The sequence below is a fragment of the Sparus aurata genome, chromosome 5 (genome assembly GCF_900880675.1).
Source record: "Sparus aurata chromosome 5, fSpaAur1.1, whole genome shotgun sequence".
Lineage (NCBI taxonomy): Eukaryota > Metazoa > Chordata > Actinopteri > Spariformes > Sparidae > Sparus > Sparus aurata.
Window position 1 is genome coordinate 15,625,918 of NC_044191.1, and position 22,858 is coordinate 15,648,775.

General features: G+C 40.8%; 1 protein-coding gene across 1 annotated transcript; it reads right to left on the reverse strand.

The window, feature by feature from the left end:
* Positions 1 to 1,408: 1,408 nt before the first annotated feature.
* Positions 1,409 to 22,419, reverse strand: txnrd2.2 (thioredoxin reductase 2, tandem duplicate 2). The gene is made up of 17 exons (XM_030418045.1): positions 22,287 to 22,419; positions 21,344 to 21,409; positions 21,192 to 21,248; positions 20,952 to 21,096; positions 20,390 to 20,464; positions 18,724 to 18,802; positions 18,226 to 18,288; positions 17,881 to 17,951; positions 15,168 to 15,187; positions 14,760 to 14,851; positions 14,479 to 14,653; positions 8,437 to 8,573; positions 7,258 to 7,353; positions 6,314 to 6,406; positions 4,757 to 4,828; positions 4,286 to 4,383; positions 1,409 to 3,758 (listed from the first exon to the last, which is right to left on the reverse strand). The coding sequence occupies exons 1-17, from the start codon at positions 22,360 to 22,362 to the stop codon at positions 3,635 to 3,637; spliced, it is 1,539 nt and encodes a 512-aa protein (XP_030273905.1). The 5' UTR covers positions 22,363 to 22,419; the 3' UTR covers positions 1,409 to 3,634.
* Between the last annotated feature and the right edge of the window lie 439 nt (positions 22,420 to 22,858).

Here is a 22,858-nt window from a genome sequence, read left to right on the forward strand (position 1 = left end):
TCTGTTCCTAGCCTCATTTTCTTGCTAATGTTTACACAAGGTATGTATCGGTTTCTCCTCCTCCTGAGGCCTTTGCTCCGGCTGTATACCTCGCATGTGTGTTTTAACGTGTGTCTGAGCGCTCTTCTCCTCCAGCGTGGCTGCTAGTGCTCAAGACGCGAAGTCACAAAGGCCTCGTGAATGTCTGACTCACAGACAACTGTCAGCATTCAATAGGCTGGATTAAGACGGAGCGCAGAACTGAGCGCACCCTGACATGTTGACATGTTCTACTAAGTGCATTTCAAGGTGGATTTAGCTTGTTTGCTCCATTGTGGAGGGACAGAGGAGACACAATTGCTAAATGGGACCGACTATTTTTGAGATGGTGAACTTTACTCCCGCTGTCTGGGCCAGGACTGACACTAGCTTCATTCTCAGGGTGAGTGAGGCTGCTGTGGATCCTGAGGAGGTTCAGGGGTTTCAGAGAGCTCTGTCCTTAACCAAACAAACACAGTGGAATTTCTGCCATTGTTGGTGCAGAGGGTTGAGTGACAGGGCTGCATAGCAGAGGTGCCTGTCAGCAGAAACAACTCCAGGTCAAAGTGTGACCACCCCTTACACCACTCAATATTCAGATTGAGCCACGTAGCATATTTCAAGATAAACCTGTACAAGACCACAGAGATGCATATTTACAGCGACACCATCAGTGGTTCTCTGGATTTTTTTCTTTGAATAATACTGTAAAAATGACAGTGACAATTTAACAATACTATTTGATTTTCTTATAATAATAGTTCAATATTTTGAGAATTACCTACCAAATGAAGTAATTAAAAGAATATATTTAATTTGTTTATGTTCTGTTTATGTGCTGTTCTCACATCTGTAGTCCTTATGCTGAGCTAAACTAAACTAAGCGGCTGCAGGTTACCGCTTCATATTTAGCGTCCAGGTGTTGTTCCTCTTATCCAGCATTTGGCAATAAAGTTAATGAACATGTTTTTAAAATACTGACTATCCCTTAAAAAGGTCTAAAATAAAAATAAAATAAATTAAAAATGCTTATTTTTAAGGCTCATTCCTAGCTCTGGCACTTTGGGGTGGCGACCTTCCTGACCTACCATCCCAAAGTGTCAGTATTTGATGAGTTGGGAATGAGACTCAAAAATAAACCTATGTTGCACTTCTATTGTTTTTCCAAAATTCCTGCATTTCACATTTTTCTTTTGGCAACCCAACTATTGGTTCCATCTTCTCTCAGTGCGTATGTTTTTTTTTTTTACAAATGCAACTCAGTGGAAACTGAGAAAGGAAACGAAATGTACTGTATTCCTAGTATGTGTATTTGAACAAATTAACACACATTGGGCAAACACTATACAAATGTAACCACACAGTTATTCATGTAAAACAGAACAGTCAATCAGTAGGCATCATTACTTTAATGCTGACACTGTGAATTCCAATATGTTATTGCTTTACATATAAATTATGTATACAAAGCTTTCATGAAAATTAAACTTATCTATTTACAATGACTAAAGTTGGCAGCCAGGTGACATCAGGCCTGCACTCCCCAGTTTTGGGTTTTAGCGCAGGTCATCATTAGCTGGCCTACCTGAAAGTTGAACCCTGACCCCCTCCGAGGGGCACAGCTGAGGCTAACTGGTCAAGTCTTGGGCCTGGAGCGACTGATCGACAACAATGAACAGGTATCATTCATACAGATGGATGAATAAATAAAACAAATTAAATAATGACTTTGATTTTGTGCGTGTGTGCAGCAATACTGTGCATAAATAACGGCAGATGAGAGAACGTAAAAGGGAAGTAGAGGGTAAAAAGCAAACAGACATTACAGTTACACTAATGGCCTCAATAACTTCCCTCACGTAGCCTTGGGCCCACCCTGAGGTCTCTGAAGTGGCTCGTTAAGCACAGGAACATAGACTCAATTACCCTGGGCAAACACGCTGCTACCGCTCAGTGTTGTGTTGGTTGGCTGGTTGGTTGGCTCTGTCCGTCCCCTGGCCATCCACCCCCTCCGCTCCGCCCCGTGCCCCCCAGGCCCCTGCCGTGCAGCGCTGCAGCATGTGAGCCCTCCGTGCTCCGAGTGATAGAGTCAAGCTGTTCCTGCTGAGCGGAGGTCAGGGTCCTTCAGTCAGCACCTCGGCCCTGAACAGAGCACACAGGAATCCCCCTTCCCTCCCTAACCAGAGCTGAAACTCAGCTCTCTCTCCCTCTCTCCGCTGGCCCCAGCCCAAACAAACCTGGTACCTCGCTCGCTCTCTCTTTTTCCTCTCCCCATCTCCTGGCACACTGTCATTCCCCTCATCGAAATCATTAATCAGACTGGGCAGATTAGACGTACAAAATAAAATAAACTACATCCAGCAGCCTCCTCTTAGGTCCCCCAATTTCTGTAGCAACCCACTTTTTGACACTTCTCCTCCTCCCTCATCCTCTACTTAATAAGGCCAAGATGTCCAGTACAGCCAACAGGTTGAACATCTGGGCACTTTGGCCAACTGTTAGGGTCGATTACTGCTTTATTGATATAAACAACTCACCTTATCTCCAAGGGTGATGACTCTTAAGGCCTAACCTGCCATCCATGAAAATACACAACAGATAACCCTTATCAGTTTGGCACCAATAAAGCCAGTCTGCTGTCAGACTTCTTCCAAAAGCACATATCTTTTATAGGGATTAAAGGGATTAAATGTGCAACCTGAATGCATCCAGGCTTATGTTTTATCCAGTGACTACCTTATCCTGTCTTCTATTCTGGCTAAGAAAAAAAGGGAAGAACTGGAGGGCAATAGTGCCACCTTTGGGTGAGGCTGAGTAGTACAGTTATAGCAGAGCTCTTTTATCAGTGAGTTATCCTGTGTCTGGGCTGTGACATCGGCACCGCTTTTGACAGCACATGTTTGTAGTCCCATGTAGTTTCATACACTGGGATGGAGAAGGGCATGGGAGGGAAAGGAAGGGGTCTGCTGGGCCCTAAACAAGCCAGGGCCCCCTGGCCAGGTCTGAGCTGGTTGACTGACAGGCTGCCTGCCAACTGTTTGTGTGTGTCCATGGGAAATGGGGCGGTGTCGCTGCGGCGACGGCCCTGGGGCTATCCATCAGTGTCATGGAGAGGGTTTGTGGGGGGGTGTATGGTATGTGTCACCTCCAAGACTAATGGACAGGAAGTACAGCCGGAGAAACAACAATATTTGCAGAATATATATTCAGAAAAACGTTTGGGCTCGGTCCGCAGTTCTTGTACAATTTCAACAAAACCATGAGCGCAGGCTTTAATCTTGATTGATGAGCCTGTTTATTTAAAAGACACTCGCTCTGCAGCCAGAGCTCTCACAAATCTGATCTATAGCTCCGTGCTTTAAGAGCATACACCCACAGCCTGCATGTATATGGGATAATCATGGTCACGTTATTACATGACATATTAGTGACACTAACCTGGGCAGCCAGTGATGGCCTGTGAGGAGACCCTGTTACACAGGAAGTGCATTTTGAAACTGGGCCATTTAGAAGGAGAGGGATGAGGAGAGCGAGCAGGACTAACCCAGGCTAACTTCTTTCTACCACAGAGGGACCCTGCGTGCTAACTAATGTTCAGAGACCGAGGTGCTTAACCTCAGCAGCCAGTGACTGTGGCATCCAAGCCGGAGCGCTTTGTGATGTTGACCTTGGTCAGCTCCTCAGCACAGGTTGGGTGGATGCCTACTGTCTGCAGCAAGTGGGAATATGTTGCTCCACACCTGAGACAAACACAGACACACACGGAGGTCATTCAAGTTGATTTTACTTACTCGATTGTGACTGATAATATTATAATAATAATAATTATAATTATCATCCCTTAATAAATCTGTATTTTCCTCTAATTGTCTGCAATCAGTTTGTCCTCCATATGCTGTGTATCTTATCATAAAACAATTGCTAGTGTCTCTTGAGGACTTTAGGAAGGACTCAGATATAAACTGTATCTGTGAAATGTTGTGTATTTTCATTGAGGCAGTTCATTGTTTGCACACACACCTTGTCAGTAAGGTGTTATTAATTCTTGATTTTAAAGAAGAACCTACGGGCCAGAACTGGAGGTCAGACCAAACTACCATTAGTCAGGTATTCTTAGTCATTATGTTCAAATAAAACTGACAAAAGGAGTAAAATGAATATAATTCATTGGTGTCCAACATTTTCAATGCTTGATTTGCTGTAAGAAATGGAGAAACAAAACGCCAACTTTACCTTAACTAAATAATCTAGGATTTATTAAACTTACTGGAAGGCTAAAGCAAAGCCCTGTGTGACTTCTCCAGCGTTTGGACCAGTAAAGTGGAGACCCAGGATCTTCTGGTCACCATCTCTCTCACAGATCACCTGAGGAGGGAGAAAACTGAATTTAAGCCAAGAAGGTGTTGGTGGTTGTTGTGCACCCTTTCAGTGGCTTCTTCATCCATTTCTGGCTATAGCTTAACATATATAACTAACCATCACATTTTAAGATCCACAGGTGGACAATTAAAGGTGAGCAGGATTACTTAATGGCCAGATCATTCAGACCATTTCTTGAGTCAATTCCTCTGAAAATATCAATCTAGCAGCAGGCTGTTCTTCTCCTCTCTTTTAACTACATGCATGCACAAATAGTGTATATTGTATACTGTGCAAAGATCTAACTTTGGTGGTATATTGAATGACATCAATATCTTCTCCAAGATACCAACAAGACACCTCAGGTTTACAACTCTACCTTTAGGTAACACTGGCTGGCATCGCGCTCTGCAACAGTGAATTCCAGAGGCTTGTAGAAAGCGTGGTAGACCTACAAAAACATAAAAACAGGACACACCATATCAATAAGAGACATATATTTAAATATAGAAAGAACTGTTGTGGTTCTCAAAACTGAGCAGTTTAATATAGTGTTCTGCTAACAGCCACTTCACAGTTTTCTGCAATGATTATGAACTCTTCTTGTGCACATTGTGCAAAATGTTTTGCAAAAGTATTCAACCTGGAAAATGCAATCAAAAATGCTCGGCAGACTATACATCATGCCAAATAAGATAATGAGTTTGACTAATTCAAATTTAATTCATTAATCCCACATTTTCAAACTGGATTTTGTTTAATTACCTATATGCAGTAATTAAAACACTGTATAAAAACAGAATAAAAATCTCATGATTGCGATTGATTTCAAACCCCACACCGAAAAACTGTGTTGTATTCTTTTGCCGAACGTGCCGACACAAGTTGTGAGAGCCGTGCAGCTGTCGGGGGCCGCTGCTAGAGCTCCTCCTCAGATCTCGGCGCGCCTGTCATCACCCCATACACACCTCAATCAGGCCTCCTGCTCGCCTGCCAGTCACAGCGAGGAGCCCCACCTCGTCGGCTAAACCGTTTATCAGCGGCCTCGCGCAGGTGTTGGCTAGCATCTGGCACACCGCTCACGTATGCAAGCACGTAAAATACGAAGCTGCTTGCTGTTGCATTGTATGCTTGTGTCAATGTTTGTTTATGGGTTATGGAACATTGTTTCTTTTATACAGCTTGATGACAGTAACAAGCCACCAACACTGCCTGTGTACCTTTCATTGTGCATGTAGTCATTCATTTAATGGTGGAGAAACAAAATCTATAATAGAACAAGTTACAAGTGTGGACCAATGCTACAGCAGTTCTGTGTTGTTATATCATAGATAATACTTAAAGCAATCAGCAATTTCTGATTAAGAACACATTTTTCCTCTACATATTATGAGATTTGTTGTTTAAATAATTAAATTTTGAGCAACTATCAAAAGTACACACATCAAACATTTTGCATTTCAAAATTAAATTGCCAAAACATTTGTTTACTTTATAATATATTCCAAAAAAAGAACATATCTCATTGCATCTATGCAAAAAGATTATGTTTTACTTTATGAGGCACTTCACATGGCACCAACACTGCCGGGTTATCGTTTCAGGTCTCACAAAGGCCTACTGTATAAATTTGATCTTTCTTGACGGGATATAGAAATGTTACAAAAATATAATATTTTATCTTTTTTTTTTTTTACCACAACTCATTTCTGCATAGTTGTTACATTTCAAGTAAATCTATATCAAAGTTCAACAAGTTATTATTAAAAACTGACCAAAAATATCACCATTTGCGATTGTATATCAATTTGAAATGTGGACACGTGAAGGGCTTTCTTTCGAAATATTGCAAAAGCATTCCGGAAATATTATATTTTCAGTCGGAAATGTAATGATTATAACAGAGACACATCCACCACATCTGTCCACATCTTACCTCTATGCCATCTTTTCCAAGCCTCTTCTCAGCCTCCTCCTCGGACAGACCCACACAGCCGTACTCAAGGGGGGTGAACACTGTGGTGGGCACCTGACATATACACAGAGACACATAACTGATTGATTAGATGTTTGACAGAACATTTGGCAACCATTTATGATGATTTAATCTTCCCTCACTTTTCAAGCAAAAAGTCCAAAACATTTTTTTGTTCCAGTTTCTGAATTGTGAGGATTTCTCCCACTTTTTTGTCTTAGGTGATGGTAAATATTTGGACTGAGTTTTAGACTGTTGGTCGGCAAACAGTGTAAAGCAGTGTAATCAATCATAATTGCCAATTTTCACAATTCTTTTACTAATCAAATAATTATTGACTAATCGAGAAAATAAGCAGCTGAGGAGAGGATAATGTAAATGATCGTCAACTGGAACCCTACTATGAACTCTAACAATGTTCTGACCATTTCTGGGCCTTTTTCAGGTCTGAATGTTGTCATGTATTATGGAGTAATGATTACTTTTGCATTGTGTTTCAATAAAATGGGGGGAGCATCCAAACTCAATCAAAGAAATATCTGAATATCAGTTTATAGAAACCCCCCTGACCTTATGTGGATATAAAGATACTCATCAATATCATAATACCTCTATTAAAACTTAACTAAGAAGAGTTGAATGCAAGTATACAAAGAAAAGGAAAGGATGAAAAATGACATTTGGAAAGTGCTGGTACGTTTGTGTCATGACTCATCCTAAAGAGAGTTCTGAAGTACAATAAGATGTGAGGGAACATCAGAGACTCCAACCACAACACACAATGGATCCTTATAATTAGCTTCAAATTTGAAAACAAAAGGCTCAAAAAGCAGCACAAACACAAGCTGTGGAAAGATGGAGGGAAATGATCAGCTTCTGTGTGTGCGTGTGAGTCTGTGACTTACACTGTCATAGTTCATGAGCTCGGCGCTGTGGCGAGCCAGTCGACGAGCGAGAAGCTTTCCCGCTTTAATGGCTGTTGGGGTCAATTCAGGACGACCCTAAAACAAGAAACATTACTAATTAATTCTGTGAATCAAACACATAAGATCTAGGTCTACTTCTTGAAACTGCAAATCATTATAAAGATGTGTTGGCCTTGTTATAACAGAAGCCTGAAGTATAAACCATTTCGTCATCTTTTTTCTGACAGCACACATTAATTGCCAGTGCCGAAACAGTTTACATGTAAACACACAACAGACAAGGTGAGTCAGTGACTGTCTGACTGACTGAGGGCTAAACATTTAATCCATCCGGCTCACTTAGAAAAATGCTCTGCTTCTTTGTTTTTACCTTCATTGTTTTGGATGTCTTCAAAAACAGACAAACACATCCACTTAGACACAATTGCATACACACACACATATACAACTGAGTGGTGCAGGAAACGGTAGGGCTGCAGGGCAATTCTAAAGGCATGACTAAAATCTGTGAAATTACCGCCGCACATCCTGTTGTCCAAAACATCTCCTGCACCTCTGCATGTACGAAAGTGGATGTGTGTTCTGGCATTCCTGTAAATGTCAGTCGTCATCATAATGCATTTCTTGGCACACTTTTCTGAGATGAAAAAAAACCCAACAACAAAGCACTGGACAAATTGAGTTATCAACCCTCCTACTTAAAAGAAAAAAAAAAGAATAGAAAAAATCCTCGTCTGAGCTGTGAAAAGCTGACAGACAGACCGGGGCGAGGAACTATTCATCAAAGCAAACTGTCAATCAAAACGTGTATGTGTGTGTCATGAGGCCTGGGAGGCAGGAAGGAAGCACACAGCTGGTCGCGGTGAACAAAAACAACAGTGACGTTACCTGCAGCAGGTAGAACTAGTATTAACATGGCTGGTTCATTGGCAATGCCAATGATTACATGACAGCAGGTTTGGTTAACCTCACTTAGTACTCGGTCTTCTGCCAAGGACTCGCTGGTGGATGTCTTTTATGTGCACGCAAATATGAAACCTAGCTTTAAAATAATTAATAACATTTGTTTAGCCAGCTTTTTTGGAGCAATTTTCCATATTTTACCATTGATGTTATCAGGGCTGATTCTGCCGTCATTGTGGTGATCATAATGCCTACCTCGCCGATGTCACCGAAAGCATAGATGTTTGGCACCGAGGTGGATTCGTCAGCGCCCACAACTATTTTCCCTGTCTCCTTGTCGAGTTGCACGCCAAGCTTGTCAAGGCCCAGGGCTTTGGTTTCAGGGGCTCTGCCTGAGTTCAATGGGAGGAAACAACACAAGGAGAATATTACATTACAAGTCAGAAGAGAAAGAGGTATGGAAGAGGAGGGAGGTTCTCTGTACGGTCTGCCTGAGGTTTTTTAGGTCACCACTGCTGATCCAACGCAGAAAACCTTATTCAAATAAAGAAGGGTTATCAAAAGCCTGGTAGCCTGCAAAGAGGAGCTCAGTACACTATTCCTAACCCCTATGGTAGAATGCAACTAGAGAACTAAGAGTTAGGACTTACTAAAACAATATGGTTCCCTGATTCACCTTAATGGCTCACAATTTGTGATAAAGACTCTGCAGTTAACCCTTCCAAACTCCACAGTTTCATCAGACTGTCTTGCATAATAGCTTTTCCAGCCTGATGCTGAAATCCTGGGGACAACCTAACTATTATTGAAACAAAAAGACTAACTGCCATCTATTCGAATCATTAATTAATTTCCACATATCAAGCAACAAGGCTTTGGCTCTACATTCTTTCTAGCAGCTCTATGATGTCGCGCTTGAGCACAGTGGTGCTTTGAACAAATGCTAACAAGCTAATGCTTAGCAGGAGGAATGTTTACCATGGTTACTAGCTTATTTCAGCCTTTTAGCATGTTTGAAATTTAGTACAAAACTGAGCTGACACTGATGGGAGTGTCATTAGTGCTGAATGTATTGGAATTTGTATTGAACAATACAAAATAAAATGTTGACCTGATGGTGGTGATCAGTAAAAGTCAGAGGTTCAACAGGTTCTGTCTGAACAAAAGTGGTGGTCATTACCATACCTAGAGAATTACCACTAGCACCGCTAAAAAAACAAAAAAAACACTGGCTGATAACAGCCTCTCAAATGTGGGAAGTTGCTACTTTTCTTAGTTTCCTATAACTGTAGCATGAATATCTGGTTTGTTGGAGACATAAACTATCAACAATTCCCAGCTCAAATCTTAAACCACTAGTAGGTGAATTGGCCTTTAAATAAAAATTGGCCTTGAAATAAAAATGAAGGTCAAATCCTAATTTAGAACTCTTAAATTAGAAAACAACAACATCTGGCCAGCTGAGAGAGAGAGCTCGAAAGGAAGGGAAACGGATGAGCAGCTGGGAATCAGTATCCCATCGACCCCAGGGACACCCGAAGGTGTGATTTTTGACACTTCCTGGGGGACAGCTGACTGATGCTGTCGACACTGAGTCTCTATGGTGATGGTGCGTGGACCGCTTTCCCCCCTCCCCTCCTTTCTATAGCTCCACACAACCTGCCTGGGTAGGATAATAAACACCCAGCTCTGAGCTACCCATGTAGATGCTATCGGACAGCAAAAATAACAAACCCCGAGACCCTTTTTCCTGGCTGGAGCCGAAGAACAAACCCCCACCCCTCGCTCTCGGACCAGGGGGGCTACAGGGACTAGTGCTCGAGTGCTCCACAGCATGGGTGGCTGAAGGCCATGGGGAGCACAGAGATAGAGGGGAGAGGAGAAGTTAGGCAGTCCTGATCAATTTCCAAAGGAGAGACTAACTATTTTCTTGTCCTGTATGTCCACTGGAACAGTTCACATACACGTCCTTCTCTAAAAGGTATAAGAGCATCATAGTGAAATTTAGGTATTCTGCTTTGTGCTTTTGCAGTGAAATTTAACTTTTATAATTTATTTGTTTCAATGACTGAGAAATGCAGCAATACAGCTGTAATTGTAATGTGTTTATAACTCATTACTTAGTTATTCTCAATTATTTATTACCTTATACACCAGATACACAACTACTTCACGCGATGATAAATACATTGATAAGAAAATATTTCTAAAGCTGAAACATCAAATCAGTAATGGCTGACAAAAAAAAAGTAGCAGCAGGATCTGATTGTAAGTTTAGACTTTCTCTTTACATATGTGGCCTTCCTGTCTGTAGCTCCAGTCACTGCTCTACTGTAGCAGTGACCAGAGCTCAATTGTAGGGCGAGGACTCAACAATAGTTGGCCAGCTGATAACATAGGCACACACTGTGGACCAATCTGAACAAAGTATGTTGTGACATCAAGCGGAAGCCTCTAGACCGCTAGGCTAATTAGCCACAACAACACTCCTGAAATGAGAGCTGGACACTTATTTGATCAATCAAATGAATAAAAACAAAGGGCACCGTTTCTGTTGGCTGAAGAGATCGTACAGGATGCAAAAAATAAATTATGTGTTAGTTTTGAATGCCTATACTGCTTTAGTATTCTGTAGCAGATATTCTATGACTAACAGTCGTCATGTTTTTGGCCAGAAACTGTCTCAATCATTCTTATAATATTAGACTATTTTCTGTCACTTTAAAAGCTATTTCCCCATTCAACAACCGCAAACCCACAGGGTCATACGATCAGATCTAGAGACAGAAGAGCAACATTTGGGACGTAACTGATAAAACTGAGACAGACAAATGTCCTTTAAAAAGAAGTAGGAAATGTTTTTGAATAAGTACTGTAGATTGCAGTGAGGAGGAAGACTAATGTGCACACTGTCCGCATGCAGACAGGAAGTGTGGAAATGCTCTGTTTCCTGGTGTGTTTCTGCAGGCACACCTGGACAGGGGAGCGGCCATGAGGCCAGGAAGGCGCAGGGGAAAGGTGGAGGGAGGTAGGGCCGTGGAGAAGGATGTGGCAGACAGTGGTGATACTGTCCCCTGGTCCCCTCTGGCCTTTAATAACTCCACAGAGACCTGGGACGCTGCCTGTCCCCTGGTGTAAGGTCACAGTAAAGGGAAGTGGCCTTGTACTCATAACTCCTGCGTGCTCACATCAAAGAGCAGAGGCCACGTTCTTACTGGTCCTCACTACACGGTATGGGAACAAAAGCTATCAGGAATAGAGCTGGGTCTTCCCAGGTTTTAGCTGGTAGCACTAAAACAGGGATACTGCTGCTGGTGTTGCAACAATTTCCGAAAACTATTTTAAATCTAAACACTGACTAGGTTTACATGAACGCTAATATTCCACTATTATTCTGAATATGATTATATTTAAAATTTGATATGGGACCTGAATGCGGCCTTATAACAAAATATAGCATTTTCTTAATGAAACATTGGGGATATGACCATATTGTAAAGGTGTTTTAGGAACATTCTTTGAACATGTATACAGCACATTCAGATTATGTGTCTCAGTTGGGGTTTTTACCACAGTCTGTGCCACACAGCCGCTGGCCTGTTTACAGGCAGCTCTGTGCGTTGTCATGGATGCACTGTACACAAACCAACTAGTCAACAGTTTGCAAAGCTAGGGTGGAGACACATGCTCAAGATGCTACTTTTGGTCAGACTGGAAAACATACTTATTTTTAAAGATTAATGTAGACTTGGATATCAATCATATTTTTGGATATGTCTAAATCTTGCAAAGCCAACCCTTTCAGGATGCTGGTTGAAGGAATGATGAAGGAGGGAGGCTGTGTTTGCACAGTCTTAGAAACTAAGAAAAAAAATCTAATTCCGATGCAAAGTGGCACAAGCGGCTGAAGATGTTCCACTTGTCCATATTTTGACTTCCTATACTTTGAATTTCTTTACTCCGCTATGACAGCAGAATGAATATCTTTTGGGGATGTTATCTTGGGCTTTGGGAAACACTGACTGACATTTTTCACAATTTCTAAAATTTCATGGACTAAATATTAATCTATGAATTGAGGTAATAGACAGATGAATTGCCAGTGAAAATAATGGCTAGTTGCAGCCCTAATTTCGTGCATTTAAAGTCATTGTTTTAATATAAGATGACGGAAGTTGTGGTGATTAGGCTGCTGATGCTATTGGACAAACTAATATCAACTGAAACTCACAAATAATTTCCACAATTTAATGTAAAATAAAATATGACAGAGCACAAAAAAGGCTAAATACTCCACTGTATACATACATACTTGTGTAGAATGGATTGGAAATAGTTTCAATGGCTGTTTTGCTGGCTCCCAAAATGTCTAAAAAAGTGTCCAAAAAAGTTCTTCCCTGGTTTTGGATGAGAACTCTCTCTCTCTCTCTCTCTAATGAATGTAGGAAATGTAAGGGCTGCAGCAGCTCACGCAAGCAAGAATACGTACTGATATATGCACTCAATACAAATGTCATTCTCACCAGCAGTCTCACACGGAGACGATGTGGGAATTGAACCACAGGAGGGAAGAACGAACGTCATCTCAGCTGCAGGGTCACGCACATCCTTGCCGCTGTCACACGCACAGAGCAAGAGAGGACCCTGTCCCCCCCCCCCCCCACAATGCTCAAATACAGCGATAGTGCTGTGAAGCAAACACTGGAAAAGCCTGGTAGTCAGATTTTCAGAAGCACTTCTTGTCTTTGAAAGCACTCAACACAAATAAATCAACAGCACTTGACAGATGTTCCCTCCATTGTTACTCATAGTGCTGGAGGAACAGGAGAAGTGAAATGATGGAACAGAGAATGGATAGCAGAGAAAAAGGAGGAGGAAGAGGGCTGGTGGTAATGGCAGGCAGAGGGCCGCAGGCAGGGATGGCAGTGACAGATGCAGGGTTGGTTTCCGCAGGGCTGGCACGGGCAGGAAGGCCCAGAGAGGGAGAACAAAGAGGGGAACGAGGTGACCCTGTGCCTGGGTGCATCCTGCCCCGTACTGCCCCTCTCCAAACAGAGAGCCAGAGAGCCAGCGGTGGGTGATTAACACTTCCCCTGGTCATTCCCATCATTCAGGCTTTATTACTTTGTTTTCAGCCTTGATTCCTCTGCTATCTGCTGACACTGCACTCTATTGAGGATGACAATGAATTTGATGGCGGCAGGGAGAAAAGTCATACCAGTGTTTTATTTCAGGGAGACATGGGAAACAAAATGGCTGGTGCATTACATGTAAAACGGTGGATATGGAGTTTATTACTGCACTGAGCTGTACTGTGAACTGTATCTATTCACTGTCAATGTAACATCTGGTTGACTGTTCCTTTAGTGTGGCAAGGCACCTTCATAATGCAAAAGCCGACTAAATAATTCAGGCTAAAGCATCTGTCAGAAGTGTTTTTTAGTCTTTTGGGAAGTTCAAGTCAAGTACAAGTCAAGACAGCACATTACTAAAGCATATCACGTCTTATTAGAATAGCACAGAAGAACACAGAAGACTTTCCTTCCAAAGCTATGCTAATAAGGTTATATTCAATGCAAGATTTTATTTTTTTTTTATTGGTCCTGGATTTCATCAGGGCAAAGCTTGATAGTGTAAGGTTTTTTTGCTTTTAAGTCTCATAATAAGTCAAAACTCACCAGCGGTCGAGAGCAGGTCAAGTCATGAACCTTCATTTTTGTGACTTTTAGCTGACTTGTGTCCAGGTCTCAAGTCTAGAGCCTCGGCATCTTCACTGGTCACATTAGGGCTGAACAATATCTCCTTTATTTTGCAGATATTGTGTCTGCGCTATGAGATGCGATTCCAGCGGGAATTGTAATATTTGCATTTCATTTTCACTAAAACAATATCAAAATTATGATTTTTGCGAGGGTTGTTCCAACCAAGCATCTCACTTACATCTGGAGAATATGGTTTGTATCCCGGGGCATCTCTGTAGCTCTAAAATACTATATTAAAAAAATTGTACAGTGTGTTTTGATACATTTTTCCTTCATCAAAAAATGTAAACTCTTGTGATTTGGATATTTCACTTGGCAGCCACATTGCCATATGCAGCTCTAACGCACATGTCCATTAGGAACTTAATGAGCTGCCATCCCTTCAGGGTTGTTGTTCTTTCTTTAAACCTAACCTTTCTAGAGGGAGTGACAACTCTTCCTTACGCATATTAACAAAAAAAAATCACTTTCACTTTAAGGTTTGTCTCAGATTTAAATGAACTGACCCAGAGGTGTGACCCATGCACAAACTTACCAACTGCCCATAACACAGAGTCGTAGGTGTCCTTGTGTTCATTGCCCGTGTTGTTGTCCATCCAGGTCACCTGCAAAACTCCTGAGGAGAGCTTATCCACTCTCTTTGGGACACACTGCCATGCAAACTTGGTCCCATATGCCTCCATGTAGTCTGTCACTAGACCTGCCATTTGCTGCAGAAACCAAAGAAGAATTTAGACCTAGAACCATGACTAAAAACATACCTGCTGTGATGTGATGTGATGTGTTCTTATAGCAGTGTAGTTCATAGAGCAATACCTGATCAAACCCACGGAGGGCGATGCTGCGAACCATCACTGTGGTGTCCAAGCCAATTCCAGTGAGGAAGCCTGCACACTCCAGAGCTACATCTGAGTAACACCAGGTTGAGGATTACAGTACTTTTACATGTAAGGCAGCACCTGATGTGTGACCATGGCAGATAAACAATGCAGTTCTTTCACAAGAAGCTTTCTTTAAAATAAAGGGGGAGTCAGAGCCATGCAGCAGCATACGACAAGAAAATGTTTGTTTAAGGTGCAAAGATTATTCAGAAATACCTTTTAAACCTGGACTATCAAATACATAGAAAAATATCATTGCCATATTTTAACTTTTTCAGGACAGATTACCAGTGGACTCCATACAGTGGCTCCATTTACAAGCTCTCTGGCAGACAAAGGATACAGCTGGCTCCAACCACAAGACTGCAAAACACAAAAAAGAGAAGCTCTTACACTAACAAATAATACAATAAAAATACATTGCATCATTTGTGCAGCACACATTAGCCAAATAAATAAAGCAAGTCCAAAGTTGAAAATGTTTACTTAAAATCCTAGAATTAGAGAGGTGATGAATTACAAAATGTCATAACCTCAGAGGGAGGTGAAGAGGTGTGAAGAAAATGTAGAAAACACGGACAGGAAAGGCTGTGTGTGTGTGTGTGTGTGTGTGTGTGTGGTCCAGGTGAATCACACTTCTAATCCAGCCCTGAGATCAGTGATGTTGAGGAGAGCTAATTGCCAGTGTTTAGTCTAATCCCTGCAGATGGGGTGTGCCATGTTCAGGGCTCAAGTCCACACATTGGCTGGCTGAGTGACGCCCGTCACCCGCATGGATGAGGCCCTTCTCTACCTTGTTTTTACCTCTCCAACCCAGACCTCCTTCCCCACGATCTGGCCCACCTGACAGCTCAGGCTGCCTCCGGCACATCCTTCCCTCGTCCATACTATCACTAACCACTAAAAGCCTCAGTGCCCATTTTCAGTGTCTGTGTAATGCACAGCTGCACTTTGCACGTATTGTGAAGTGGCTTAAAGAAGATTAGGCAAAGAGCTTTAGCTTGATTCTAAACTTTCATCACTAAGAAACTGTCTCCTTTCCCCTCACCCTTCTTGCTTCTGGTCTGAAGTCTGTACAACTGTTACACTTTTCAACTAGAAGACGATGCTATATGCCCTTGACAACCTGTCTGACCCCTTTCAGCAATGGAGACATGTACGAGTATGCAGGAAAGAAACAGAAGCAATGGTAGAGCAAATAGGTTCACACACTAGTTTGTACGTCAATCTTTCTGAGGCACCAACTGTTAATCACTGTCCAAATAGCCTAGAGAAACTGGCACTTTATGCATTATTTGTAAAGTTAACTACATGATAAGAACATAAAAATATGTTTTTCATCTACATCTGTAGGTTTTTTTTTCTGCTCTGACCTTCCAAGGGACTACAGATGCAAATAAATATGCATCAAATGGTGTCATTTATGTATCTCTGTTTGGCAGGACTGTTGTTTAGCTTATAAAGCTAAAGTGTACTGTTGAGAGCATGTTGGCTTGCGTGACACATTCGGTTACACTCCATTACATAGACTGCATGTATGCAAAAGAGATTCTGTGAGTGTTTTGTTTTTAAACAAATGCTGGGAAGTTCTGCTGGAGCCATCTGTGGTTGCCTGCTATAAACTGCTGAAAGATGTTCCCAGGAAGTGTGGTCCCTGTCCACTCCACATCACAATGCAAGGTCAGAGCCCTCATACTGCTCCAACTTATTCCAGTGGTGGCCCATCCCAACACCAGTATCATAGTCCTGCTGGCACGTGTCTTAGTGTTTTCTCCTGATTGCATGATGATGGCAGCCAGCGCTGGGCTTTTGGCCGCATGGAAATGGTGTGTATGTGCTCTGAGACCCATTAGACACCCATCACTCGATTGTATCCCCTCCCACATCAGCCCTGCTGGCAGAAACAGCCTCTTGGACCTCACCCGCACGGCTGAAAGCTCGGCAGCACAACAACATCTCCCACTGGAGTGTGTGTGGTTCATAGAGGAAGCTAGAGCTAATGCTAACCCCTTTACAGCCTGCAGGGAGGTAGAGGACACCACTAACCATCACACTCTAACATCAAAGTACTTCCTGAGCTCAAGTGTCTCTGAGTGGATAATTCTGCTTCATTCATACAAGAGTGTTTTGTTGAATGGGTGAATATTAAAGAGGTAATTGTTAAGGAAGGCTAATATACAGTCATGTTGACTTATTGACTATAAATGGTTTTGTATTGCCACCAAGTGGTCAAAAGTCTGAATAGCACACATATTACTATTTGTATGCTTTATTGGTATAACATGCATTTTAGAATTACATGTATAGAGGAACTTTTAGTCTGTAGCAAGATGGGAAAAAAAAAAATCAAAGTGCTGTATACTCATCGCCAAAAACATCAGCACTTCTCATCATCCAACACAGAAAAAGAGGATCTAATTAAAAACAATTATAAACTCCATGCTCCAGGTGCAGACAGCCGAGATACATATGAAGCTTACATATCGGAATCATTATTTCCGCACATCTGTCACCGTGAAGCAAACAACAACCACAACCTAGGTACACCACAACCCCTAGTCACCGTCTGCGCGTCATGCCAAGAGGAAACATCAGGGAAGGACCAATTAACCAGGCGATGACAGGGGCTAAATGGCTGGATTAAAGGGCTTGTTCTGTAAAGGTCAGGATGCACGGTACTAATCTGAATCATGAGGCGAAGACAGCCTGACAGGAAGGGAGAAAAACAAACTGCATGTCACTGATGAAAGATTACAGTGCAAGACAGTAGGACGTGTCAGTGAGCAAGGTAGCGTAGCGAGTTAGAGCGACGCATTAATACTGCAGAGGTTACAGGTTCTGTTTTCCTTGTAGCTCATTGTATAGAGAACACTGTCAACAAACCTATACATAGTTTAATGTATCAATTTAAGGCTGATATATTCACTTTGGGACTAAAGCAGTCACTAAGTACTGCATTAGTGTTCACTGACTTTTGATACAATTTAATGTAAGGGCGCGTGCGTGCGTGCGTGCGTGCGCGTGCATGCGTGTAGGTAGGTGTAGGGCTTCCTCACGTTTTCCCAGGCGACTTTTTCAGCCAGAAGATGTCGTCACTGGTGATGCCATGTTCCATTGCTCCAGGGATCTGTAACAAGTTAAAGCTGTGAACAGAACTGATCAACAGATCTGTCAATGATGTTAGACACACAACCAAAAGTCTGATCTCTAAAATCAGCCTTCTTTTGCGTTCCATAGTGTAATGCTAATACTTTGGACTGCAGTGGTTTGGACTGCTCTGTTGCCGTGGGATGTTTCTTCCTCATTTGTTTCACTACCTGGTAACCAATCTACCAAACAACGCATGCTGGCAGAGGAAATGCCAAACATCTTGGGGAAATGATGATGGCAATATAACTTACATTTGTGGGGTACTTGGGCCTTCCCCCTGTGGCGATCACAATGTTCTTAGCAGTCAGGATCGTCTGTATGAGAGGAGGAAAATGTGTCGTAAAAGCCCTTGTTTATATCCTTTAAAAAATAAGGACATCTCAAATGAAAGCAAGAGCTCTCCACATTATTCTGCACACAGGGGATGATGGAAACCTTTTAAATTCACTGAAAAAGTAATATTTAATTACTATGCTGATTGCACTCCAAAAGTAATGAAAGAAGGAGAAAAAAAAAGCAAAATTGAATTTATAGAAATGGAATCATTATGAATATGTACACATGGGAACTGTATCTGAACATAAAGTAGAATGCAATAATACATCATGTTTAAAAAATGATGTTTCATAGCCTACATAAAAGTATTATAAAACATGTTTAAATGTTAAAGCAATGAGTTTTTTCCCAATGATCAGTTTGGGATTGACTGAAATTACTGATAGATGTCTTATTATGAATAAGCAGCCCACCTCTTTCCCTGCTTTGGTTAGTCCTTTAACAGTGTGTTCATCCAGCAGGCTTCCTTTGATGTTCAGATACTTCACCTTCCTGCAAGACGAACAAAACAGCTGGTTACCCCTGGTAGTGCACTAACCTGTAATAGATGTGCACAACACATACAGTTGCTGTTGTTGATTTTCTTGTTACGTCCATCATCATTTCTCTCACTTCTTAAGATGACAGGCAGCAGAATTTGCATTTTAAAAAATGTAGTTTTAGTTTTATTTGCCAGTTTTAAAAAAATCTAAATTCAACATCAGGTAAGTCATGCTGTTGCCATGTAGAGATTGTATTTTAAAAAGCATTTGTTTGGAATTGTTTGTTGGATGTTTAATACAGGATTAATCCCATTTAATTCCAATCCATTCATTCCATTTACAATGTCACTTTCAATTTTGATTGTAAATCAATTTGTTTAAAAGTACTTGTTTGGTGCCATTAGTCAGAACGATCACGAATCACACTCTAATCTGATCTAATTATTATTACTGATTCAAGGGAATAGAAATCTTGTTAGATGCGCTGTGACCAAGGAAACAATATCACTGGATTGAAAATATGTTAGGTTAAGCTCGGGCACATTCACACAGAGGTTAACACCTGTTTGCCCTCCAGCCAGCCACTCAATCAACATGTGTTCGCCGACTCTCAATCCCTCAGCCGTGTAACAAGAAATGTACAGCCTTCAGCGAAATGTCATGTCTTAAAAATGTGCAAAAGTTAAAGAAAATGCCTCACAAGAATATAGGCTTGCTATGATAGTTACATTATCAAATGTTGGTACATGTCTTTTTGACTTGTCAATATATGCACATGGCCTTCATACTGCCCATTGTGTTTACATGCTGGTTGTTTAACATTAGAATTTCACCAATATTTTATCCAACATTGTGCACAAATAACTAGCAGGGTTTGTCCTACCATTATAGGACTTGTGTGCACATTAGCATTTCTTTAATTTATATTGTTTGTTTTTTTATGTAGGATACTTTAATATTCATTAACATCCAAATTCTCATGTCTTAATATTTAGAAATAAAAGTTCATGGCTCTTAAAAATTGTATACTTTCATCATAATCCGATTACGTTATGATTATGTCAATGGCATAAAATAGTCTCAAAATGAAACTATTACTCATTTAATGCAATTTTCTCTGGGACAATATATCATCCAACAAAAATTTGTAAATGTGACAGGCCTACCCAAATATAAATAAAATATATGAGTATATATTAAATATATAATGGTTCTAACAACTGAAGAAGCCTCTTGGGTGAGAGGTGAAACATCTTCAAGAAACTGAAACAAGTCCAGTTGCCTACGATACAGCACTTAGAACTACCATGACCAGGACGACTGAGAACCTTCATCAACACAATGTAGTTATCTTACAGAGGGATTAATTTTAGAAGGCAGATAGATCATAGATAACAAATTAGATCAAAAACAGATATTTTTATTATTGGCATGACTTTTACAACTGGACAGTAATGAGAAACATTAGACAGCTAAACTAACTATCAAATCAATAGGGAGCATTTTCTTAATTGCTTCTTTTAAATCATCATTATATGAAACATCATGACTGAAAGAAAAAGGTGTTAATAAAGCAAACACAGCTGCTGTCACTTACTTGTCCTGCAGCTGAACTCTGTGACCCCAGTTCAGTGACCTGACATGGTTCTGAACAGCATCTGCCATGGTGGACCTTGAAAACACACCAGAGGTGATACTATTAACAGGACTGGCCTCTGCATTACTGAACACACTAAGAGTATACTGTGGAAACTTCATGCTTCATGCTGTGCCTGTGCTGATCAGTTGTTACTTGGGGTGTATTGGCTCACACATATAATTACACCCAGACATCATATATTCAAATTATAGTTCGGCAAGCCATAATTAAAGCTAATTATTTGGTCATTCAGGGAACCCTTAATGTATTTTGCACAACACTCACAGAATCTGCTGTGTAATACTTAAGGCTGTTTTTCTTTTCACATGTTTTAAGCAATCATGTACTTTCTGACTGATCAGTCATAAAATAAAGTAATAGCATCAGTCCCACTGCCGAAAAGGAATTCATTTCCCAACCACAACTGCAATTACATCACTAGATGGTGCTGTTTAGTCATTTGTGGATATATCCTTTGAGATGATGAAAAAACATATGGGAAAAGTGTTGATTGATTTACCAGTCATGGCAGATTGGCTCTGAGATCTGCCAGCCAAACTTCTTAGCATCTTTGACTGCAGTCCCGAGTAAAGCAGCCTGGTGCATGAGCTTCTTAGGAATGCAGCCAACATTGACACATGTACCACCAAGACCCCATTTGGTACCTGTTCAGACAAGCATTTCCAGAGGATTAAACAATGATGCCTTAAATCTTTTTTGTAATGAACTAGCACTGAGGGTTGACAAACATATATTTTACCTTTAACAGATGGCTCCACATGATCTAGGACAGCAACTTTCTGTCCTAACTGTGCCGCTGTAAATATGGATATTATATCAGTGTGACATTTGGAATTACAGCGTAAATCATATCTGCTCAAACACTAAAAGATTAACAGGCTCAGATCTCACCTTCTTTGGAACAAGCAAGGCCTCCTGACCCACCACCGATAACCACCAGGTCATAGTCATACTTCCCTACAGGAGCATAATGGATGATGAACAGCACAAATAATAGACTAGCTGATGTAAACAGTACAGTATAGATTGAACCAATAAGTGATGCATTTGCCTCAACTATAAAGGCTTTTCTACCAATTATAAACTAGTCTCCCCTGTGGAAGTTGGTGCTTGATCTCCACCATCCAAATGTTTTGCAATTTAACTTACATAGGGCACAAACATTATTTACATCATTATACAACACAATACAGCTATTCAATTTAAAAGATTGTGTAAGCCTCGTCGTGTTACTTCTCCTCTGTATAGAGGGCTCTACCAAGCAGCATACAGTGTAGATATTTAGTTTGATAAAAGCTCGTTTGTTGGTCGACTGGATCGTATGCCAACTTTACCCTCTTATCCATGTGGCGCACAGAAGCAGATTAGTTCGAAATATTACGTCACTTCAGCGACTAGCATCAAATGAACTCTTAATTTCTCTTCTCTACATTAGTTTACGTACATGTTATTGCCACACAACACGTTTCCGGGGCGAACATGAACAGAACTTTATCAAAACAACCGCATGAAGCTGTAACTTGCCAAATAATACATGTTTTACCACAGAAGAGAACAAGAGAGCTCTCTGCTTTAAAATAAGGCCAATACGAATAACACTACATATGACATATACAATAAAAAGAGTCGCTTTATTAGAAAAGACGTAGGCTGTGGGAGAGCACAAGGGGAATGTAAATTATAGTTATTAACCGGATAAAAGATATTCAGGAGATGCATAAGAGTTAGTTAGCAGAGCTGTTAGCTGCGTGAATACGGAAACAAGCCCAACTATTAACCTGACCCCCTTCTTTTCTCCGCATTTACAAAATATACTGAAACAACATACTGTTACCTGTCAGGTTTCTTGTCAAAACATGCAAACAATTAGTCCTCTTCCACCGGTGTCTGCCCCTCCAGAGGGCAGCCATGTTGTTGTTATGAAAGGACCCCAGCCGGAAATGCGGTGGCTAGAGAACTGCCTGAAGAGAAAAGAGTCGAAATGGAACTTTTTCTATATGCTTCAATTAAAATGTGTTTAAAAATAATACGTTTCCAATTCTATAGAAAAAAAAAAACATTGATAAATACGAGATATATTTCTCAGAATTCTGAGATTAAAGTCAGAACTAAAAAAAAAATTCACATGTGGCCCTAATCCTCTTCCGTAATAATGGGATAATACAAAAAGGTTTTTATTTTTTTTTTTATTTTGGCATGCCTCACATTTTTTTCTATAGGCCTTTATCAGTTTACATGAAAATAAAATGAAGGAAGTGAAATCAATATGGCATATTATGGTTGAAGATTATTGTATGAGCTAATGATTTCTCACTATTCACATGTATTGGTAAAATATATCATGGGTTTCTTCCAGAAAATAACAGCAATTTATGCAATAAAAACAATGTAATATTTTACTAAATG